This window comes from Chrysemys picta, chromosome 16 (assembly GCF_011386835.1).
Source record: "Chrysemys picta bellii isolate R12L10 chromosome 16, ASM1138683v2, whole genome shotgun sequence".
Taxonomy (NCBI): Eukaryota; Metazoa; Chordata; order Testudines; family Emydidae; genus Chrysemys; species Chrysemys picta.
Window position 1 is genome coordinate 23,357,275 of NC_088806.1, and position 23,460 is coordinate 23,380,734.

At 42.8% G+C, this 23,460-nt stretch overlaps 2 protein-coding genes across 3 annotated transcripts in view; one reads left to right on the plus strand and one right to left on the minus strand.

Annotated features, from left to right (window-relative positions):
• The window catches only part of SCN3B (sodium voltage-gated channel beta subunit 3), a 125,164-nt gene that overhangs the window by 25,697 nt on the left and 76,007 nt on the right, over positions 1 to 23,460 (plus strand). The window lies entirely within an intron of this gene.
• The window catches only part of ATP12A (ATPase H+/K+ transporting non-gastric alpha2 subunit), a 29,697-nt gene continuing 13,853 nt past the window's right edge, over positions 7,617 to 23,460 (minus strand). The window contains exons 10-23 of the mRNA XM_005303722.4: positions 22,926 to 23,035; positions 21,988 to 22,122; positions 20,874 to 21,066; positions 20,125 to 20,300; positions 18,773 to 18,909; positions 18,070 to 18,220; positions 16,048 to 16,216; positions 15,088 to 15,242; positions 11,631 to 11,754; positions 11,044 to 11,189; positions 9,969 to 10,102; positions 9,051 to 9,152; positions 8,315 to 8,406; positions 7,617 to 8,118 (exon numbers count right to left, since the gene is read on the minus strand). Of these exons, the coding sequence (XP_005303779.1) occupies positions 8,090 to 8,118; positions 8,315 to 8,406; positions 9,051 to 9,152; positions 9,969 to 10,102; positions 11,044 to 11,189; positions 11,631 to 11,754; positions 15,088 to 15,242; positions 16,048 to 16,216; positions 18,070 to 18,220; positions 18,773 to 18,909; positions 20,125 to 20,300; positions 20,874 to 21,066; positions 21,988 to 22,122; positions 22,926 to 23,035 (1,853 nt within the window). The 3' untranslated portion in view covers positions 7,617 to 8,089. The remainder of the gene's footprint in view (positions 8,119 to 8,314; positions 8,407 to 9,050; positions 9,153 to 9,968; positions 10,103 to 11,043; positions 11,190 to 11,630; positions 11,755 to 15,087; positions 15,243 to 16,047; positions 16,217 to 18,069; positions 18,221 to 18,772; positions 18,910 to 20,124; positions 20,301 to 20,873; positions 21,067 to 21,987; positions 22,123 to 22,925; positions 23,036 to 23,460) is intronic.

Below are 23,460 nucleotides of genomic sequence, written 5' to 3' on the forward strand. Positions count from 1 at the left end.
AAACAATTGGGATGGAATTTTTGCAAAATTTTTCGTTGAAAATGTCAACCCATTTTTCCCACTGAAATTGCAAATTCTAGACATTTTTGACCAAGTCTAGTTGCCACTCTTCACCTCAAATATGGCTGCACCTCAGTGGTGACAGGTGCTATATAAAAGCCAGGATGCTATCCCAGAAAAGCATTCTTTTTGACATGGAGTAGCCCAGGCAGTGCCTGTAGTCCAGTGTACCTGATGCGTTAGGCAGTGATGAAGTGGCTTATTGCCATTCTGTTGAAAATTTCTGGTAAAATACAAAGAAAATCCAACAGCACTGAACTAGCCAAAGTCGATTCCAGTTGAGTTTTGTTTCATAAATAGCCATGCTTAGTGATGTTAGCACTTAAATGATCCTTAATAAGCTTTGAAGATAACATCTCATGGGGGTTTAAGGACATCACACAATAGTCCGTACCTCTTCAGCTACCGTCATTCAGTCTAGAGATTATTTCCACCAGGCTTTATAGTATAGCCAAAGCACGTAGGGAAAGTGATCTCTGCAGCTGGCATTTCTTTTTAGCCTGTATGTCTTTTCTCCAGCCCACAATTTTTCATCCATAATTGAAATTTGTGATTTCTTGCCTCACCTTATAAATGGAATGATTACAATCTTAAGCCAAATGGAATCCAATTAATGTCTGAGTAAGGAACCAACTGCCATTAAGAATGCAAACTACATATTCCTCTATGGTTCTGTGACCTGGGGGCTAGATAGATCGAGTGATTATAGGGAGAGCAGAGATGGAAATTTGCAATGTAGCCAGAAAGCCTCCATTCATAGGATATCTGTCGCACTGGTGGGTCTGTACTAGTTTTTCAGTCACTTTGATTTGTCTTGATTTGGAAACAGTTCATAAGTTTTCCTGATCAGAGCAGGTTTAACAAGCACATACAGACATGATGCAGGAGATAAGGCATTTTTCGTGTGTGAAAGCTCTAGTACCCGCAGAGGGAGAAATGCCTGAATTTGCGAGTTCACAAGGACAGAGTGTTTCTGTTAATCTTTGGAACCTAGTAGTTGGCTTGGGGCCTGGCTTTAAATCAGGGTGCCCCAAATTGTGCAGTGCTTGAGACCACACTGGGACCTTGTCAAGGTCCAAGAGCAGCATCAGGCCCGTTGAGAGAAATTTGGGAGCTTGGTACATCGTTTATTGGAGCCCTTCTCTCTCCCATTTCACTTTATTTACATGGGCGTTACTGATGTTTATGGAGGAGCCCTAAGTTCAGGGCCCTGGTACAATTGTCCCCCTTTTGTTTCCTCTCGTCAGCCCTGAATATCATCATTATTATATTTTGTGTGCAGTGCAATATATGTGCATATGAATGTACATAGTTTTAGAGAGACAGTCAGAATGTCTTGCATTTCTATCATGCCTGATAGATGACTAGCTACTGCTCACTGATAAGGTCCACCATCAATAAAACCCTGCAGTTACAGGGATAGGCAGACAATAGGTTGGATTTGTCTCTCCAGCATCACTATGGCCATTTCTAATTTTAATAGATGTTGCAACTGTAATGAACCTAGTGGAAAGCCAACAGCTGTTGGGAGATTTCTGGGGGAAATAAAATGAACAGCTACATTTATCTTCTACCCACAGCCACAAACAATGTAGCCACTGACCAGCTATGCTGTGTTGATCTTTTGAGATGGTCCATCTTCCCGAGGTGGCACTGCTGGAAAGGTAATGGAAAAATTCTTCACCCATGTAAGTTGGCTATGGTTATGTTTTCAAAATACAAGCCGTACCTCTGAGTTAATGGCAGTGGAGATGCACTCCACTCCCTAAAATTATAAGTCCCAGAGTCATGACAGGCCTTCTTAAGTGGCCTGTCATCTTATGGCCTATTTGGTCATTAAATGTGTAATGCCAAAGCTAGAATTAGGATTCCTGATCATTAGGGTTAAGATAGTAATTCTTCCACTCTACTCCACACTGATTAGGTCTCAACTGGAGTATTGTGTCCAGTTCTGGGTGCCCCATTTTAGGAAAGATTTGGACAAATTCCAAAGAAGAGCAACAAAAATGATTAAAGGTCTAGAAAACATGACCTATGAGGGAAGAGTGAAACAGTTAGATAAACACCTGTCAGGGGTGTTCTAGATATTACTTAGTCCTACCATGAGTCTATGGGACTGGACTAGATGGCCTCTAGAGGTCCCTTCCTCTCCTGTGATTCTATGATGGAGCAAGAATATCCTGATATGCAGGCTGGTGAGTGTTTCTTGTGGTAGTGTCTGTGTACTGCTAGCTCATCAGTCTATGGATTGAAATAGTCAGATCGCACAAAGACTTTCCATAGCAGCAGGGAGCATTGAAAGTGTCTGAGTGTGGGAACATGATTATAACTTTTCAGGATTCAGACTCTGAGCCACTGGCTTCTGAGGATGGGAACTATATACTACTTGAGGTGCTGACAGAAGGGACCAAATAGTGCCCTCATATAGGCATGTGAGTCTCCTGCTGATTCCATTAGGAGTTGCATGTGTGAATCTGAGAGCAGCGTCTATCCTACTGTATATAAGAGCTATAGCTGTAAGTGCTTATAGCCACATAAGAGCTAGATGATATTATTATTAATATAGTATTTAAGATGGATTAATGACAGGGTGAAGTGCCCATGCCTCTGACTCCTCTGAAATCCGAGTGCTTAGAAGATAATACAAACTCCCAGTGTCTGAATGCAGTAGGGATCATGCATGAGCTTACTACTTAGTAGAGATCATGCTCCCAATCTCCTGGTGAAGCAGGGTGTGCATGCATGCGCTGATGCACACAGCAGGACATTGGTAGTGCCTGGATTCAGACCTCAAGCCTCAGAAAGCAGCACACTTTGTCTGTGTAAATAGTTGTAAGGAATCATTCACCTTATAAAGTGACACTCGGCTCTCCCTGCAGAATTCCCCTCACTTGAATGCAGATAAACACTTCACCTTAAGCCAACTTTCAGGTTTCAGCTTGTGGCCTCTGGACCAGCAGGCAGGAATACCCTAGCAACAAGACACACAAAAAGAGAAGGGTGTGTGCGTTGGGGGAGGGGCGGTGAAAGCTAGTTCAAACCAGAGCAAACTGTGCAAAGAAATAAAGTGTAAAAGGGGACAAAGAAGGCAATGGAAAGTTAAATAGTTCAAATGTGAGCAGTAAGGACATCTGGCCCAACTGGTTTGGCCAAGGCTGAAGCAAGAAAGCACAATTTCATATTTTTTTAAAAAAAGGCATTAGTTTATGAGCTAGAAACTTAACTCTTGACATCCTTGCAGCATAGCGGTAGTAAGATACATGACTGACTGTGTAAAGAAGTTACCTTCTGATGTAACTTCTGCTCCCCTCCCTGTGTGTCTTTGAGGCACAGCCACTTACTGGACTGATTGAAAGCAAAGTTGGAGCTCTTTGCCAGAGGATGTTGTGAAGGCCAAGACTATAGCAGGGTTCAAAAAAGAACTAGATAAATTCATGGAGGATAGGTCCATCAATGGCTATTAGCCAGGATGGGCAGGGACGGTGTCCCTAGCCTCTGTTTGCTAGAAGCTGGGAATGGGCGACGGGGGGTGGATAACTTGATGATTACCTGTTCTGTTCATTCCCTCTGGGGCACCTGGCATTGGCCACTGTTGGAAGACAGGTTACTGGGCTAGATGGACCTTTGGTCTGACCCAGTATGGCCGTTCTTATGGACTCCTGTCTTCAGTTGGCGTTCTGCTGCTCAGTACTTGGAACAGTCAGGCTCATATCTTGAAACATCCTCTTCCCCCCCTCCCTCAAGTCTATTTGATTCAATTGTTTCATTAATAAATAAGGCACAAAAAGGCCTTGCAGGTTTTCTTTGGGGTGGAAGAGGCTGCCACACTTAAGTGCTTTAATTTCTTTCCCTGACTCTGTGAAATATCACCTCAAGACACTCCTTGATTTGTGCATGTATGTGTATAAACCTCCCACCTAACCCCGTTTAACTCTGCCCAGGCATATATCTAGACCATGCCCTCAACTGATTGTAAGAGACATTAGATGAGTTGTGAATATATTGCTTTACAATCTTTTTGTTCCTTTGTTTAAGAGGAATTGGTTCCTATGTAGCAAAGGCAACTTTTGCCAAGCCAAGAGCTAACACTTTGTGACATGTGGGGAAAAAATACTCTCCAATGAAATCAAAATTAAAAGCTGGATGCACTTCCAGGTCTGAACTCTTCCGTGCTGCATCTTTGCCTTGAAAATGTGGACAGTTCTTTCTCTCAAGCTTGGTGATTTTGTATGTTTTCTTTGTTAGATTTTTTTATTAGTACAGAGTCATCCCTCCAGCTCACATTCTTCAATCCCATCCATCACGTAGGGACTTCCCCTCTCCCATGTGTAAGTAAAATACAAATATTTCACTCCCCATTCACTGAGTGACTTGCCTTTTCTTCAAACCCTCCTTGCATCCCCAGCAGCTCTGTCTGATCAGACATCTCCTCTTAAGAGAGCACTTTACATTGGCTTTGAAAAGTAATGGCTGGGATGCTATGTCATACCTCCTCAACAGAGGAAGTGCTGCTTCTCATATTCCCCCGTCTCTCTGACCACCTGAAAAATAAAGTTTTAGAAAGGAAAACAGCTCTCTTCATAAGCACTTTTCTTTTAGAAAAATGGGCTTGTTGGGGAACTATACAAAATGCAAAGAATTGGCATTGCTTCTTTTTGATCTTTATTCAGTCCTGCATAGAGAGCAAAGACTCTACCTAGCCAGCATGCTTTCAATGTAAGATTTCTGCTCATTATTGTGGAATGCAATGTTATCAACAAATCCTATATAATGATAATACCATCATTTGTTCTGTATTTGTGCAGCGCCTTGCACAGTGGGGTCCTGGTCCATGACTGGGGCTGCTAGGAGCTACCCCAGTACAAATAATAAATAACGTACCAAGCTGGGTCTGAAACAGGAATAAAACCCGGGAGTCCTGGCTCCCAGTCCCCTGCTCTACAAGACCACATTCTCCCACTCTTAACCTGAAGTGTTTATAATACCAAGATGCAGGCAGAATTTAAGCATAACAAGATAACCTCTTTATAAGAATTCCTCCCAGACTGCATCTCTTGGAGCCAGAAGACATCAGACTTCTTAATCTGAGATTGTTTTTCAGATTGTCATTTTGATTTCTCAATGCTTTTATGATCTCTTGGACTCTGGGTAAGAATAGTCTTTGTCATTTAGCCTTGTCAACTCCTTACACACATTGTACTCTAACCTAAATCAGTTGGAAGGGTGCCTCGGGTTATTTTATACTACTGGGGAGTTTGTGTGTGGTAGACAATGCTTGTCTAATATTGCCTGGGTTTTAGCAGAGCTGTGCAAAATTCACAGACTTTGTCCTATGGAAGTTCACACACCTCTTGATTTCACTTTATTGACAGTTTAAACAAAATGGCTCTTTTCTCATTGAAAAGCTGCGTTAAAAAAGAAAGTGAATTGTTGGATGATGGTTTCTATGAAGAACTTTCTTTTATTCCCAAACTGAGACCATTCTCCCCTTGTTTTTTTGTTTATAATTTGCCCCTCATTTGCTTGAAAATGGTCTACTTTTTTGCAGTGAAAACAGGCCATGTTTACTCAAAAGAACCTGGTGCTTTAACAAAATGTTTTACAAAACTGTGGTCATCTTTGAAATGCAACCCCTTTCTTCTCATTATTCAAATTTCAAACAGTGTAGCACTGTTATGAGTATTTTACACATTGCTGGATTTATTATTTGCATTGTGATATTGTGTAGGAGCCTCAGTCATGGACAAGGACCTTATTGTGCTAGGAGCTGTACAAACACAGAACAAAAAAAAGTCACTGCCCCACAAGGTTTACAGGCTAAGTAAAAGCCTCTTTCCTCTGAAGTAAGTCAGTGCTGGAGACAGAACAACAAACCTCAGGAGACCATTGTCCTGGTCTAGTATGGGAATGTATGCTTATATCTTGTTTGGCCTCCACTTTAGCTAGTGATTTTGACTAATTAATATAAGACTATAACTGTGGGGAGGGTATTTATATACACCCAAACACAACAGACCGTGTGTGTGTGTGTGTGTGTGTGTGTGTGTCAGAACAGCACACTTCAGTCCTTGCATCTGTGGGAGGACAATGGTGTTGACAGCTGCTCCTCTGAGTCAATTCTGTTCCACTCAGCATTTGGTTTCTGCTGCTAGCTGCCCTTGCTTTGGCTCCTGAGGTCTCAGCTGGGTTGTGGACTGTGTGATAAGCAGCTTGAGATGGTGGATGCTTAGAATCTGGACTCACAATTTGTTTGTTTGCGCTGCTGTTGCTCCTCATTCTGCTTTAAGTCCTTTTACTTGTGTAAGTGCATGAGGATGAAGGTATCTTGTCCAATAGCCACATGTGATTGCTACCCTGACAGTAGATGGAATGCAGGGAGGAGGTCTGGGGAGGGAGGCTTCAGAGTTCAGTTCAGAGTCACTTTTGGCACTTGCACGGGTGTGGGTCTCTTGAAAGATTCAGTCCTTATGGCTGAAAGCATCTCACTTTCCTTCCCCCTCCCTGTTCTTTTCACTATACACCTCTACCTCGATATAACGCTGTCCTCGGGAGCCAAAAAATCTTACCGTGTTATAGGTGAAACCACGTTATATTGAACTTTGATCCACTGGAGTGCGCAGCCTCCCCCTCCCCCCGGAGCACTGCTTTACCGCGTTATATCCGAATTCGTGTTATATCGGGTCACGTTATATCGGGGTAGAAATGTACCTCTCCTAGTTGTTGTCTCTCTCCCTACCCCTTGCTCTTCCTGCCTCTTTCCCTAAGGTTTTGTCTAGAGGATTAGGAGTTAAAGGGGTATTATTAGAGCATATTAGCTGTCCAAGTAACACCTTCTGAAGCTCTCCTTCAGACAAGGCAAATTGTACTTCAGCAGGTGCTCTGCTGTTCCCTACTAAGCTTTAACATGATCATGCTGCATTGCAACTTGCTTTGCCTGGCTGAGAGTCTTAGGTGTGTATTAGATCAAGTTAGTTACAGAAGCTAGCATCACACCTTTACAAACTAGTTTAAGACAAAGTCTCGGAGGCTATACCTAATTTAATCAGAGCCAGAGTAGACATTTGAAGCTTGCAGCTCTTGTAACTGTTGAGAGTAAAGGAGAAAGATGTTCATCGTTCAGTTCCTGTGCCATGCTGTGCAGGATTGGCCCCAAATTATTTCACAAAGTTTTCTTGTTAGAATCATAGAATCATAGAATATCAGAGTTGGAAGGGACCTCAAGAGGTCATCTAGTCCAACCCCCTGCTCAAAGCAGGACCAATTCCCAGCTAAATCATCCCAGCCAGGGCTTTGTTGGTGCCAATCCTGTGAAATGCTCAGCAAATACTGCAAGGTGCCAGCACCATCAATTCCATGGACTTCAGTGGGAGCTGGGAACCTGAATTTATTTTCCGTAGTCCATCTCATGGAAATGGCCTTCCGTCACTCTTAAGCTTGTGCAGGACTCTGTCCAGTGACTGAAGGGCCTTGTAACCTACTCCCAATCCCCTGAGTCATCCAACACCACTGCAATTTTTTAACTGTGCCTTTGGAAGATGAGTAATGAAGAGAGCCTCTTTCTGGAAAAAGTCCTTTTATTATCAAATTGTGCCTATACAGTCTAGTCATCCTTGGTGACATAACTCAGATCTGCATATGCACTTGCTCACAGTTCAATTGCACCAAAACAGCAAACAAATAAAACAGCTTGAACAAACCTAGTGCAAGTCAATGCCTTAAGTTACAAATGTGTGATTTCCTTAATGTCTATATACATAAGAGGTTTTTTCCATTAACTTTATACACTTTAAACAGGAAAAAAAAGTATTTATAAAAAAATAGATAGCATTTAAATTTTTAGCCAAGTCTAAGCTGTACAGTACAGTGTAAGGTGGTTTTTCAGCCTTGTAAGTCCTTGTTTCTTCATGATGAGGGCAACCCCTGTGGTTATTTTATATTGCACAGACAGGACCATTCAGCAGCAGAGGCCGGTTGAGACAATTAAAGAACTCTCCAGCAAGGAGAAAGGAGAACAGTGATGACGGCTGTTTCAGTAGTACATGTTCTTGTCCCACCAACCTATGATAGGAGGAGGGGAAAATATCAAGGAATTAGGATTTTTTTTCTTCCAGTAGAAGAAAATTAAATAAGGCATTATCTAGATAATCCATTTAAAATCATCTCTATCAAAATGATACAGCTGGGGTTGGGAAGGGTAGTGGTGGTAGAAATGGACTGAGAATGGAATTCTAGGTCCAGGGAGGGTTCTACTTACTTCCTGGGTATTGCCTGATGAAAAGCTTGCGGATTTCATCATAGACCCATATCAAGATGGCATAAGGCATGGCCACAAACCAATACTGAACCCTGGAAAAGGGAAAGAAAGGAGATTCATGAATCAGATCTTACCATTTGAAAGGAGCAGTCTCTCCAGCTGAATTCTGTGAGGGCCTATTGTGCAAACAGCTGATTTGATGCTGTCACTAGAGAAAAAATCTGGCCCTTTGACCTTTCTGAATCTGTAAATGAGGAGAACTTGTTTGCTCTGAAAATTGGGCTGCAAAATGAGGCTCTCTTGTGATACCCCGATGGAAGACATCAGAAACTGGATTGGCATATGAAAGGAAAGTCATTTTAAATAAAAATGTAGTCAAGCAAACGTTTTATAGCCTCACCCAATAGCATGAGTTCTGGAATAAGGGCTAGGGAGGTTCTTATTCTGTATAAACTGTTTTCTCTATCCTTGGTAATAGAGCTGACCAAAAATGGGACATGTTTTGGGGAAAAAGGTCATGAAAAATGTGTTCCAATTTTTTTGACTGAGAAATTTCAGCCAACTCAACTCAGTAATTATATCCTAAGACTTAGTCTTTGAATTCTGCTATCTAAGAAGTTTATTCCACATGGCATGCCCCTCCAATCAGCCATGCCACTGAGCATAGATTTCCTACCATGTAATGTGTATATGTACATTTGAAGAAGAGGTAGAACACAGAAGAATTGGAACTCACCGAAGGGGCGTGAAGTTCAAGGCAGTAACACTTCCGAGACCATAACAGAGAATCAGAGCGATTGCTATCTGGGAGAATATACCCACCCAGATGACTTTATTCCTACAAGAAAACCAGTAAAAAAGATGGTTATGTGATCTGTATAACACTAGGGTCTAAGATTAGCTGGTACCATTCTAACACTATATAACCCAAAGGTACAAATCTGAGTAGAAGCCCTACTTAACTAGGTGCAGGCTCTGTGCTATAGCCCATAATGAGAATTTCAGAAGGGACAGCGGTTCTGACAGACATGCTGGCTAGATACAGTGTCTTTCCTTTTGAATGCAAAACTGAATATAGCCCATTCATCCTGGAACATAAAGGTCATATAGACAAGATGTCGGCTTTTATATTGTGGCTTCAGTACTGTGAGATGCCCTCAATCATTTGGCTTCAATTGGCCTTGAAGGGTGCTCAGCATCTGACAGAGTTTGGCCTATTGATAGCTCCTGGAAGTCAAAAGTCTACCAGAGCTGGCTGAAAAGTAATGAAAAAGCTTTAACGCCATTTTCTCCTTTTTGGAAATTTTGCAAAATATCGATTAGCTCCATAGTTCTGTTTTGTTTTTAAAGGAGGTGGGGAGGTGCGTGAAATGGCGAAAATGTCAAAAATCCCATTTTAAAACATTTTAATTTTGAAATGTCAGTATTCAAACAACTTTGAACAGCTGTTTTTCTTGGGGCTATTTTCATTGCTAACTGAAACTTGGATGATAGAGAAAAGCTGGAGAGAGAGGAAGTTGGTAGGAACAAGAAGGAAGAATGGAGGAAGTTATTTCTGACTCCAGTTTCACCTAAGGAACATACAGAGGCTGGATCAGACTGTTAGACCTCCAGGCTAAGACCCCCTTCCCATTAATGAACGTTTAGCACCCACCTGAGAAGACCCTGCTGGAAAATGGAATTCCTCCTTGTTTTCCTGATGATCAGATCTGCCACTTGCTGAATTGTGATGCTGACAAAAAAGGCAGTGTAGCCACTCCACTGCAGATATGTCCGTTGGTATCTAGTCTGCAAAGGTATAAAAAAGTATCTTTGTTACATGTCAGGCACTGAAGTGTATGTACTTACATTATAAAAATGGCTGTATAGTCTGAAGACTGATTCCCAGTTACATGGGTATAAATCTGGAATAATTCCACCTTTACACTTGTGCAACAGCTTAGAATCCATTGTTCTCTCCCATTAGCTGTTGCGGTAGAGAACGTTGAGAGCCTTGGCGGTGGGGAATTCACATCAATTCACCTACTGCCTCTGCTTATGGTGATTGCTGTAGGGAACAGTGTAAGGATGGGAGCTCCCCACAACCATCACGGTCTTGGGCAGCAGGAATTCCTCTAGGGAACAGCGTTTGTTAGGACCTAGTTTCAGTATTGGGTTTTGGAATTAAATCTTGAGGTTGTGGTTCTATTTAACACTCATTTAATGTCAGCCAGAGGTTATGGAATTTAAGCAACATTGCATCACAGTGCTGGGAAGGGGAGAATCGGTATTGTACTATAGAGAGTATCATCACAGCTGGACAGTAGTGGTGTGCAGAAGCAGCACTGGGGGAGTAGAGGGGATCTAAACATAATCTAGAAAGGGAGGGAAGAGTGGTGGAGAGCCTCCTGTTGACAAAAACCTATAGCTGAGACAGAAATAGGGGAGGATGTTTGGTGTCAAGGGTAGGAGAGAAGCAAAAAGAGGTGAATTCTAGATGTTGAGTTAGTGGGCTCTGAAGTTGAATGACCAAGGCCAAAGAACAGCTCCAAGAAATCTAACCTGGGAAACTTTAGTTCATATCTACTGGCATAAAGTTAAAATTAAATCTTTCCCCATCAGGTCCACCTCCAAACATTTCTAAGCTTCCCTTCATCCCCCCCATCCCACCCCCAGTGAGGGGAGAGAATCTTCCATTTCCAGTTATAACACGGGATTTAACTGAAGAGGATTTTTTACAGATGCTTTACCCATTCTTGCCCATAGCTGTCCTCTATGTCATTATAGTAATCATCTTCCCAATTGACACGTAAGCCGAGCAGTGTGTTAGGAAGCCAGCCCTGTTCAGCATACACGGTAAAATAGGCCAGGAAGGCTCCAATCGACTGTAGGATCCCTGCAAAGTAGAAGGGGGGGGGGAAATAAGAAAGGGATGGAGTGAGACTTAATGTATTTGGGGGAAGGAAGGGGAAACAAGAAAAAAATCCTCTGAGAGTCTGAGTGAACTAGCTCTTTCTGGATCCATAGTACTTTGCATGGATCGTATAGGAAGCCTTTTAACCAAGAATCTCAGCGCATTCTACATTAAGCCTCCCAACTCCTATAGATAAAGCATTTCTGTAACCATTGCATAGAGGGAAGTTAAATAAGTTTGCCCAAGCTCACACAATGAGTTGAGCTCATAGGAATGGAACTAAGGAGTCCCGACTCCCTCCCCCCTGCTCTAACACCACTCTACACTCCTTCCTGTGGCCAGGAACCGAATTCAAGAGCCTTTCAGTGACTCTCCTTCTCCTCGTCCCGCCTAGCCATCTCTTATGTGAATGACCCAACATACCAATCTGCAAATAGGAGTACACAGCGAGCTGCTCGTTCACCAGCCTGTCCTTCTTCTTGTGCCGGGGTCTCCTGTTCATAATGTCACTTTCAGCTTTCTCATAGGCTAATGCGACAGAGGGAATCTACAAGAGAAATTGTCTTTCAGAACCTCACTGGCACACCTCTGCCTGCTTCTGGGAGATTCAATAAAATCTGGCTGGTCTTTCTCCAATAGCTGTTAGCTGGATTATGTAAACACTGAGTGCCCCAGATGCCAAGGAGCAAATGATAAAAGGCTCTTTTCAATGAAGTCTGCAGTTCAGGACCATAGAAAGGTTTGGGTCAGGTCTGAAACACATTCCTTGGCGCCATGAACATATTGCTCATCCACCCCAAGGGTTGGATGAAACCGGAAGGAGAGGAGGGGTCTTTTGAATTTATGGGGACAGTAGAAGAGGATGCCTCATTTGTACGCCCTGTGGTCATTCCCTATACTGTAGCAAACAGGTGATTTGAGGACGATCTGACTGCTAATATATGTGCTCTCTCGATAGTTCACTGCCTGCATGTCTTGATCAAAAGGCCTGGCCAGGTGGGTTACTGGTCAATGCACATGAGCGAAGCCTTTACTTTCCACTCTCCCTTGCTCCCCTCCTCACCTTATTTTTTCTCCTCTTCCAAATCCAGCTGCTTTCACTCTAGGCCTCTGCTTGTTTAGCTGTCCTACATATCCCATGTGATTCATAGATTCTAGGACTGGAAGGGACCTCGAGAGGTCATCGAGTCCAGTCCCCTGCCCGCATGGCAGGACCAAATACTGTCTAGACCATCCCTGATAGACATTTATCTAACCTACTCTTAAATATCTCCAGAGATGGAGATTCCAAAACCTCCCTAGGCAATTTATTCCAGTGTTTAACCACCCTGACAGTTAGGAACTTTTTCCTAATGTCCAACCTAGACCTCCCTTGCTGCAGTTTAAGCCCATTGCTTCTTGTTCTATCCTTAGAGGCTAAGGTGAACAAGTTTTCTCCCTTCTCCTTATGACACCCTTTTAGATACCTGAAAACTGCTATCATGTCCCCTCTCAGTCTTCTCTTTTCCAAACTAAACAAACCCAATTCCTTCAGCCTTCCTTCATAGGTCATGTTCTCAAGACCTTTAATCATTCTTGTTGCTCTTCTCTGGACCCTTTCCAATTTCTCCACATCTTTCTTGAAATGCGGTGCCCAGAACTGGACACAGTACTCCAGCTGAGGCCTAATCAGAGCAGAGTAGAGCGGAAGAATGACTTCTCGTGTCTTGCTCACAACACACCTGTTAATACATCCCAGAATCACGTTTGCTTTTTTTGCAACAGCATCACACTGTTGACTCATATTTAGCTTGTGGTCCACTATAACCCCTAGATCCCTTTCTGCCATACTCCTTCCTAGACAGTCTCTTCCCATTCTGTATGTGTGAAACTGATTTTTTCTTCCCAAGTGGAGCACTTTGCATTTGTCTTTGTTAAACTTCATCCTGTTTAACTCAGACCATTTCTCCAATTTGTCCAGATCATTTTGAATTATGACCCTGTCCTCCAAAGCAGTTGCAATCCCTCCCAATTTAGTATCATCCGCAAACTTAATAAGTGTACTTTCTATGCCAATATCTAAGTCGTCAATGAAGATATTGAACAGAGCCGGTCCCAAAACAGACCCCTGCGGAACCCCACTCGTAATGCCTTTCCAGCAGGATTGGGAACCATTAATAACAACTCTCTGAGTACGGTTATCCAGCCAATTATGCACCCACTTTATAGTAGCCCCATCTAAATTGTATTTGCCTAGTTTATCGATAAGAATATCATGCACGACCGTATCAAATGCCTTACTAAAGTCTAGGTATACCACATCCACAGCTTCTCCCTTATCCACAAGACCCGTTAGCCTATCGAAGAAAGCTATCAGATTGGTTTGACATGATTTGTTCTTTACAAATCCATGCTGGCTGTTCCCTATCACCTTACCACCTTCCAAGTGTTTGCAGATGATTTCCTTAATTACTTGTTCCATTATCTTCCCTGGCACAGAAGTTAAACTAACTGGTCTGTAGTTTCCTGGGTTGTTTTTATTTCCCTTTTTATAGATGGGCACTATATTTGCCCTTTTCCAGTCTTCTGGAATCTCTCCCATCTCCCATGATTTTCCAAAGATAATAGCTAGAGGCTCAGATACCTCCTCTATTAGCTCCCTGAGTATTCTAGGATGCATTTCATCAGGCCCTGGTGACTTGCAGGCATCTAACTTTTCTAAGTGATTTTTAACTTGTTCTTTTTTTATTTTATCTGCTAAATTTACCCCCTTCCCATTAGCATTCACTATGTTAGGCATTCCTTCAGACTTCTCCATGAAGACCGAAACAAAGAAGTCATTAAGCATCTCTGCCATTTCCAAGTTTCCTTTTACTGTTTCTCCCTCTTCACTAAGCAGTGGGCCTACCCTGTCTTTGGTCTTCCTCTTGCTTCTAATGTATTGATAAAAAGTCTTCTTGTTTCCCTTTATTCCTGTAACTAGTTTGAGCTCATTTTGTGCCTTTTGCCTTTCTAATCTTGCCCCTGCATTCCTGTGTTGTTTGCCTATATTCATCCTTTGTAATCTGTCCTAGTTTCCATTTTTTATATGACTCCTTTTTATTTTTTAGATCATGCAAGATCTCGTGGTTAAGCCAAGGTGGTCTTTTGCCACATTTTCTATCTTTCCTAACCAGCGGAATAGCTTGCTTTTGGGCCCTTAATAGTGTCCCTTTGAAAAACTGCCAACTCTCCTCAGTTGTTTTTCCCCTCAGTCTTGATTCCCATGGGACCTTACCTATCAGCTCTCTGAGCTTACCAAAATCCGCCTTCCTGAAATCCATTGTCTCTATTTTGCTGTTCTCCCTTCTACCCTTCCTTAGAATTGTAAACTCTATGATTTCATGATCACTTTCACCCAAGCTGCCTTCTACTTTCAAATTCTCAACGAGTTCCTCCCTATTTGTTAAAATCAAATCTAGAACAGCTTCCCCCCTAGTAGCTTTTTCAACCTTCTGAAATAAAAAGTTGTCTGCAATGCAGTCCAAGAATTTATTGGATAGTCTGTGCCCCGCTGTGTTATTTTCCCAACATATATCCGGATAGTTGAAGTCCCCCATCACCACCAAATCTTGGGCTTTGGAAGATTTTGTTAGTAGTTTAAAAAAAGCCTCATCTACCTCTTCCACTTGGTTAGGTGGCCTGTAGTAGACTCCTAGCATGACAGGCTCTCAGTTCCTGACTGATGACTAATCCCTCAAAGATGTACATCAAATCTAATTGCTTCACACCCAGCGAGGCTCAAGAGTCTCCTTGGCACTCAAACCCTAGCCGCTTACTCATTCTCAGAGTCAATAACATGCACGTGAAATTGCTTGGGCGGCCAGCTGGTTTTAACCATGTCTGGGGTGAGACAACTTACGATGTCTGTGCCCAGGTCGATGAACAGAATAGTGATTGTGCCAATAGGCAGTGGGATGCTGGCGATAATGTAGATCAGGAAGGGACAGAGCTCGGCAATATTCTTGGTCAGGGTGTAGGCGATGGTTTTCTTTAGGTTATCAAAGATCAAGCGGCCTGAGGAAAAACAGAAAGTTTATTTTAAAATACTCACTAAGGCCAATGCTGGCTGAAAATTTCCCACCATCTTTTTTTCAGCAGTTACAGTTAAAACATTTAGAATAGGTGGTAATATAGCTGGGGTCAAGCAAGAGAGGGTGGCAAACAAATAATAGAAAAGAAAGGGTACAAGAGATTGCTGCAACACTTGAGGCTGAAATTAAAACAGGATCAGACATGAATGAAGGGCTTTTGTTCAGGATTCAAACTGATAGGCATAGCAGAACTGAGCAAATAGTATCTGTGTAATGTTGCCTTGCTCTTTGTGAGCAGGTCATAAAACCCTAAGATGTGGTTGTGGTCGGAGATGATTCACATCTGTCTCTAACTTTAAAGTGGTTAGCTACCATGGTTCTGATAGGTCCATAGAGTTTGAAGTTTGAATAAGGAAATTAAGTCCATAGATACAGATTGGATTGTGTAGGATATTAAGGGACACATGACTAGTGCATGCAGAATTGGGTACGTAGTTACCATAAAGGTCAATAAACTGACCATTTAGCCCTAGGAGATGCCTTTTTAAAAAGAGAGAGATTCTGGTATGCACAAATGTGTGATTGCATACATACATTTGCAACAAAATGAACATGCAGTCCCCCAGTTTTCATGCATATTCCAGGTAATGGTGTGTGCGAATGTAAGTGAACAATAGTGCAAGCAAGTGGGCCTCTTTAAAATAATAAGACAGAGGATAGTGGCTATAAGTCCAATGCGACTACTTGCAGCTTCCATTAGGGATGAGAGCAGTGAATCTTATTTTTACCTTCCTCCACTCCTGTGACAATAGAAGCAAAGTTATCATCCAGCAAGATCATGTCAGCTGCGTTTTTAGCTGCGTCGGAGCCGGCGATACCCATAGCAATTCCAATATCTGCCTTTTTCAGAGCTGGGGAGTCATTGACTCCATCTCCAGTCACCGCAACAACTGCATCCTGGAACACAGTAGGATTCAGGTGACTGAGAAAATTAGTCCATCCTCCAGCAAGGAAAAGCCCCCACCTTTAAAGCTTCTGGAGCAGAGTTCAGTACAAGTTAAAATTAATGTCAGTGCTCTTGAGCTGTTCTTTTAAAGTGAATGTGTGCTGGCGAAAGGTGCTGGATGGGCAGCCCTGGCCTGAAGCCAAATTCTTCCTCTAGCCAGGTAGAATATAGGCAGTGATAGCATACATTTCCTCTACAATGTCTTGCCAATGTATCCCATCCCTGGCTGAAGAAACCAGAGATACTCTTGGGGGAGCAAAGGGGGATTCAGTTACCATGGTCCCATCCCCTCCTTGGCCTCTCTCCTAAGGTGTCTATGAAGGATGTCAATTTTGGGGTGGTTTGTGATATAGCTGAGACACACACACACACACCCCACTCCCACTTTAATGAAGGCTACTGAACAGCCACTAAATGCTAACCTTGCTTTTAGTTTGTGAACCTGAACTGATTTGAGCTGGTGAACTAGAAAAGGCCCCAGTTCTCTGGACTAGCCTCTCTGATGAAACTTCCTAATATAACCGAGTATCCTCTCAAAGATGCTTTGGCTTCTGGAGAATCTGGAGTGCAATGAGCAGAATCAGAAAAAAATCAAAGGAAAAAATGTGGCAAACTAATTACGACAAATACTGAATGTCTTGTCCCTTGGGGGATTTTGCTACATGATACCAGTTATAAATAATACTTATAGGCTCTAGTTACTAAACATAGAACGTGAACTGACTTTTTTTGCTCTTCATCCTTCAAAGAGCCAAATCTTACTGGAGGGTAGACATCTGCACAGCACAGAACACTTGTACCCAGAGCTTGCCATCTAAAAAGGGGTAATGCTAGAAATTAAGAAGTAATATCATTGTTTCCCTGAAAGCAATTCAGGATTAAACCCAAAGAGCTGATGTTGATGGGAAAGCTCAGCTCTGCCAAAGCTACAAACATTAAAAGTGGGCCATGCTGCATCTGCTTTCCTTGCAAATTTGAGGGAGAGCCATCGGCTAAGTCACAGCTTGCATTGGTGGGGAAGCAGGGAGATCGCACAGCCATGAAAAGTCCCTTGGAGGAAGTCTGGATGGTGCTCTGCTCACCTTTTTCATGGTGCACTATATACCCACTGTGTTGGTTCTACTCCAGACAGCTTTAAAATAACTGCGGTGAATGGGACAAAACTCTTAAAATCCTGCCCTACACTAGTCTCCTATCTAAGCTATAAGACAGTTTAAGAGGCAGTTTAGACAAAGCATGTGATCAAGCAGTTTATTGGGACTCATGCCCTGTATTGGTAAACATGGCTGTACAGAAGGCCTAAGTGAGACTGAAGGAGAGGGACAAGAGGGCATGGTCACAATGCTGCTTTCATCTGGGTTTATAGAACCATCTGGGGAAGGGGGCATCCTAAATAATCAATCCTTGGCCCCAGGGATTCCAGCATTGTGTCACAACTAGAACTTCACACCCAAAGTGCAGCTGCAGCTCTGCTACTTCCCCTCAAGCACCAGGCCCTACCACAGAAGAGTGTCAGTTAGCCAGTACCAACATGGGACTCCTGACATGCAATGGAGCCGCTTATATTCTATCCAGTGTAGGATGGGGTGCCAAAGGCACACTGGCCAGTTCACTACAGTATGTAGATTCAGATGGCTGCAGCTTGAAAAGAGAACCTGGAACTCACCTCCCTCCCTCTTACCTGATTCTAACACCACGAGGTTATCACTTCTGTCTGTTGCTGAGGAGGACATCTGAGCAAATACCATCACTGTACAAATCCATTAGGGCCACATATGTGTATCTGTTGCTTTCTCTCACTCACCTGCCTTTGGCAGCCCTCCACTATAATCAGTTTCTGCTGGGGTGAAGTACGAGCGAAGACTATTTCTGAGTGATTGATCAAGATCTCATCCAGCTGCTCTGCGGTCATATCCTTAAGCTCCATTCCGTTAATTACAGCAGCTCTAGCATCCCTGTAATAGCCACAGGAATGCACAGTGAAACTCAGACATAAAAGCTTAGATACAAACCATACATTCATACACTGTACTCAATTCAGTGGGTTGGGCATGGCAGCAATAAGCAAGTTAATTTTAAGTAGCCTTCCTCGTTTGTCAGCAGGAATTACTTGAAAGGCTCTGTAGAAATGCAAGGTATTACTACAATTCCCTAGTGGAGAAAGTGGTAGTAGGCCCCATCAGTAGACCTTGCAAAAGAACAGAGATTGTGCTGTAGGGAGCAATGCTGTATTGGCTGGAAGAGGTGGAATGGTAGAATGGGTTATCTTATTCTTCTCTCACTGAATCATCAAAACTCCATTCAGCCTCAGTACATTTCAGAATAAACTAGATGGATGGATCTGGGTAGAAGAGATGAATAGTTGGATGGATATCAGGGCTAGGAAAGTACCAAGAAGCAGGAGAGCAAAAAGTGACTGTTTTGTAGAAACAGGTTAATACACGCATAAGAGGAGAAGGAAAGGTTTCATTTCCAGATAGCTACAGGTGCGTGCTGCCCGCTCTTACTGTTTATTGACTTGCTCGACTGGAACGTTGAGGCGCTTGGCAATATCTTCCACGGTCTCGCTGTTGGCGGAAATGATGCCTACACTCTTGGCAATTGCTTTTGCTGTGATTGGATGATCGCCAGTGACCATGATAACCTGATGAAGGGACAAGTGTATCGAATGAGAAACTTAGGAATAGCAGAAGGAGGTGGCTGTTCTCCACCAATGAATGGCTTTGTTTCTTTAGCATGCTGAGCATGCAGTCAGGTTTTCAAAGATATTCAGATTGTTGCTAGTAACCTGCTAGCCCAATGTTAGCACCAGTTCCTAAGCCAAGTGACATTGGCACTGTTGAATTGAAAGTGAAAGGGAAGGCTTGGTTCAGGAAACCAGGCTCCTTCTCTAATTCTGATCTGCCTCACTCCTTCTCCTAAACAGAGGTCCTGTATTTATTTTTATATAGCACACTAATAACCCCAAATGCTGTTGTATTGCTATTGAGTTGATGGGGACCAATACTGTAGAATAAAGAGTTTGCACGGTGTGTTGGAAACACTGATTAATATTGCAACATAAACTAGGTCCTTGTGACAGGAGGTATCCTAGAAAATTGGGACACGCGTCTCTTCAACCTTTTAGGGGAGAGAGCTGCTTGGTAGCAAGCCTAGCAACCTCCGAATGCCAGCAGTTTACCAAATATTGGGACCGCCTTCATTTTGCCTTAGGCTGGTTGCTTCAAAGGCTGATTTCCCTTTCCTGATCCAATATGCAGTTGAAACTCGCTCCCCGTCACTAGCCTTGAGCTGCATATATACTTGAGGCTGTCCTGGCAAGACAGCTAGGGAAGCTGTTGCTTTGCATAGACTTCTAAAAACTGAAAACTTTTCTAAAGTTTTCAGTTTTTATGATCTAAATGTAGTTCTTCCCCTTTCTGAAGGACTTTTGTCACTCTTTCATGGTTTAGGGTGAATAATTCCAGCTCCATAGGTGCCTTTATGTATTAGAAATGGGCCTGAGCTGCAAGGTTGGATCTGGATCAACTTCTGCACCTCCCCCCAAATTTTGGAATCCTTTTGCATCTGGGGTTTTGGTTTCAGCCCATCTTTGCAATGGGCCCATTTACATTAAGTTCTCTTCATACCATGCTGGCAATGTAAAAGAGATTTTAAGTGGGTGTAAAAATTTACTCCCAGGTTAATACCCCAGGCCAACGTTAATGAGATAATAAGACTTCAGTTATCTCCTGAGATGTGTTTAACCTGAATACAGTAAAATGTGACCATGATGCAGCAAGAACTTGAGGCTATATCATGGGCGCTTTAGGAATCTCTTATGTCGACCTGCTTTGCTGTTGACTGGCAGAAACCCTACCTTGATCCCAGCACTGCGGCACTTTGACACGGCATCTGGCACGGTGGAGCGAGGTGGGTCAATCATGGATAAGAGTCCTACAAAGCACAGGTTGGAGGTGGGGAAGTTCATGGAGTCTGTATCAAAGGGGTAGGTGTCTGGAAACTCATCCTCTGGCAGGTACAAATGGCAGAAGCCTGGAATGAAACCCAGTAGAGCAGTGTGAGAGCAGGGTGGAGGGGAAGGGTCAAAAGAGAAAGGGAGACTTGGTACAGCATGACTATTTGTTCTTCTCTACGTTATACCACTGCATTTTAAAAAAACAACCATGAAATGTCCTCTGTGGTGGAATTTTAATCCCTTGTCAGCTGCATTAATGTTCTTTTACAGCACCAGCATTCAAAGAAATGTAGCTGGTACCTGCTCCCTCCCCCACATAGTGCAAGCTACTGTCCCAAGGTCCCTGCTGGAAAGAGTTTACAGCAGTGTTGATGTGGGTTAACCCTCTAGTTATTTTGAGGGTTTTTTTTATCATTTCATCCATGAATGAGCAGGTCATTTCTCTTCTTTTTCCTCTGAGACTGCACCCATTTTCAGCTGTCATTCCAAGACTGGAATGAGGATTGTCACATGTATAATATTCCCATGCACACCTAATGCATCCTTTATTGTAACATCCAGTTGCCCAGAGCCACTGGCGTTTAACTCAGTTTTAATTTCCCAATTCCTTTCTCTGTTGCAATCCATTTTCAGTTCCCTTTTGAACTCACCCAGCACTCTCTCTCCCAGGCCTCCCAATTCCATGTATGCCGTCTGAAAAGCCTCAGCCCTCTCTCTATCCAGTGGCTGTTCTTCGCCATTGATCATGATGGTGCTGCATCTCTCTAGGATCCTCTCTGGGGCTCCTTTCATCACCAGCAGGAAGCGTTTATCATTGGGGTCTTCGGTCTCATGGATTGAGAGCTGTGGGCACCATGAAGATGGAATGATTGAAACAGTGTATGGTCCCCTTCAGTTTCCACCATAACCCACCAACGGCTAAATTCTGCCCTCAGATATGCAACCCCCACTTTAAGGGCCCGCTCTAGGCACCAGCAAACCAAGCATGTGCGTGGGGCGGCACAATTTCAGGGGCGGCATTCTGAATGCCCTTTTTTTTTTTTTTTGCTTCTGCAGTTGCACTCCCGGAGGTTTTTTTTTTTTTTTCTTTTTGCTTGGGGCGGCAAAAAACCTAGAACTGGCCCTGCCCACTGTGATGGCAATGGGAATTGGCCGTGCTTGTCTGACAGCAGAATTTGACCATAAGAGTCCATTTAACTTGGAGCCAAGAAATATTTCTCCTCCTCTTTCTCACTAATGTACATTATCTCTTCTGAAGTGATAAATCTGGTCTTTGATAGAATGAAATACCTTGCTCTAATGACATATACTAGATCACTGTGTGATAATAATCTTATTTTAATAAGACACAGGTGCCCAAACTTTGCCCAGTCTTAGGCAGCATTGTCAACTTTCTAGGAGCCTGAGGGCTGTCAATAGTGTTATTTCCATAAAATGATGCAGATCGGATTCACCCTCATCTTTAATAATGTTTATAGAAACTATAGGTTCCTACATACTGTGCTCAAGGCAGCTTGGCCACACTGCATGGGCTACAGCTCCATTCCCTCTTTCGTAATGTAACCTGAATTCCCTGGAACTAATTGCATGGCCTTGCATGAAAGTCCCAGCAGGGTAGCTGCCTCCATGGAAATACGTGGCTCTGAGCTTAAACTGCATAGGATATTGAATTTCCCCATTAATGTCACCATGCCCCAGCCACAAACACTGGGTTGGACAAAGATATGGATCGATTGGTTCATTTTCCAAAGAAGAAAGTCACACCTGGAATTTGTTAGTAGAATTGAAAGGAATTTCGGCCAGTTTTCTGTTCCGTTTTCTAATGCCCATGACATCACCCAAGATTACTTCAGCAAATTTCAGCAGGGCTGTTTCTGAGGCGTCGCCCACCACAACTCTCTGTGCAGAGAAGAACAAACATGTATTTTTAGTAGTCATACTTTTGCACTTTCATCCAAGGAACTGAAATAAGTTTACACACATGTGTGATAGAGTGTGTGCTTTCTAATGTAGCTGTCACTCTGGCAGCAAAGCACCAACCAGTTTACCTAAAGCAAGCAATCAGTACGAGAGATTATATTTTCCATCCTTCTCTTGAATTATGCCATGGGAGCATTTGGGTTGTATTGCTGTTGATTTTATTAATTGCGGTCTTTAGGGTAGTGATATTGAGCCATTCTTTAGGGTTGCTGTTGTGACAAAGCTACTGCAAAGAGGTGAGATTTGCATTTAATTCAGTGGAAGTGAAAGATCTGTGGCTGTTCTCTGCTCTGGGGCAAATGAATGTTCTCTTCACTTAATGTCAGTGCCTCAGTTTACCCAATTGTCAAGTGAGTTCCATTGCATGTCACAGTCAGTGAGAGAATCAAGAGTAGAGCCCAGGAATCTGGAGTCCCCTGTTCTAATCAGAGTACTGCCTATAACAAATGCTTTACAAGGAAATAACTCAAGTTCTTACCCTTTCTATCTTTTTATTAGTTTAGATTAATAGTGTGGAAAGACTAATCTTGATATCTGAGCTGTCTTTTGACTTAAATGAATATTGCTTTTGTCTGTTCCCTCTTTCTATTTCTTTCAAGGGTAAAGCAAGGAACACAAAAGTGATGGGAATTTTAAAATGAAAGGCAGCACTAAAAACAAAGACAAACTTTGCATGCAATCTTTTCAGTGTAAAACAAATGATCTCAGAAAGTAGCGGATACCTTCATTATTGGAACGTTCTCCTGTCCTGGTTTGAATTCGGCTCGGTTGCAGAGGGTTACGATCTTTGATAAAGTTGCCCATGATTGAGAACTTTGATCAAAGGACTGGGCTGAAAAGAAGCAAAAAACCATACAAATATTGCAGCTTTTTAGATGCTGGATAGTGGAATCCTTATGTTAAAGCAGCTGCAGGAGAAAACGGCCATTCTTATCAGATTCAGGTATATAGAAATTCAAACCATATCTTCCCCCGTGCACACCATACCTCCATACCAGTCCTGCCAGAGTTATTTTGGCAAAGACGCCTTGTTTGTTTAGTGCTGAAGAGGGGATGGATTAGTACTTCCTAGACTGAAGAATTCTATTTCTCCAGAAAACAGCTGTAGGACAGGCTCTCTTCCCCCACCGCACACAAAGTGCTTCAACCTGATTTTATAAGGACCATCTGCGGGGGTGAGATTGGAATTCAGGCTCCATCCAGTCCTTGCTATCTCTGCTAAAATGGTCAACAAGGTGTGGGGGGAGACTTCTTGTT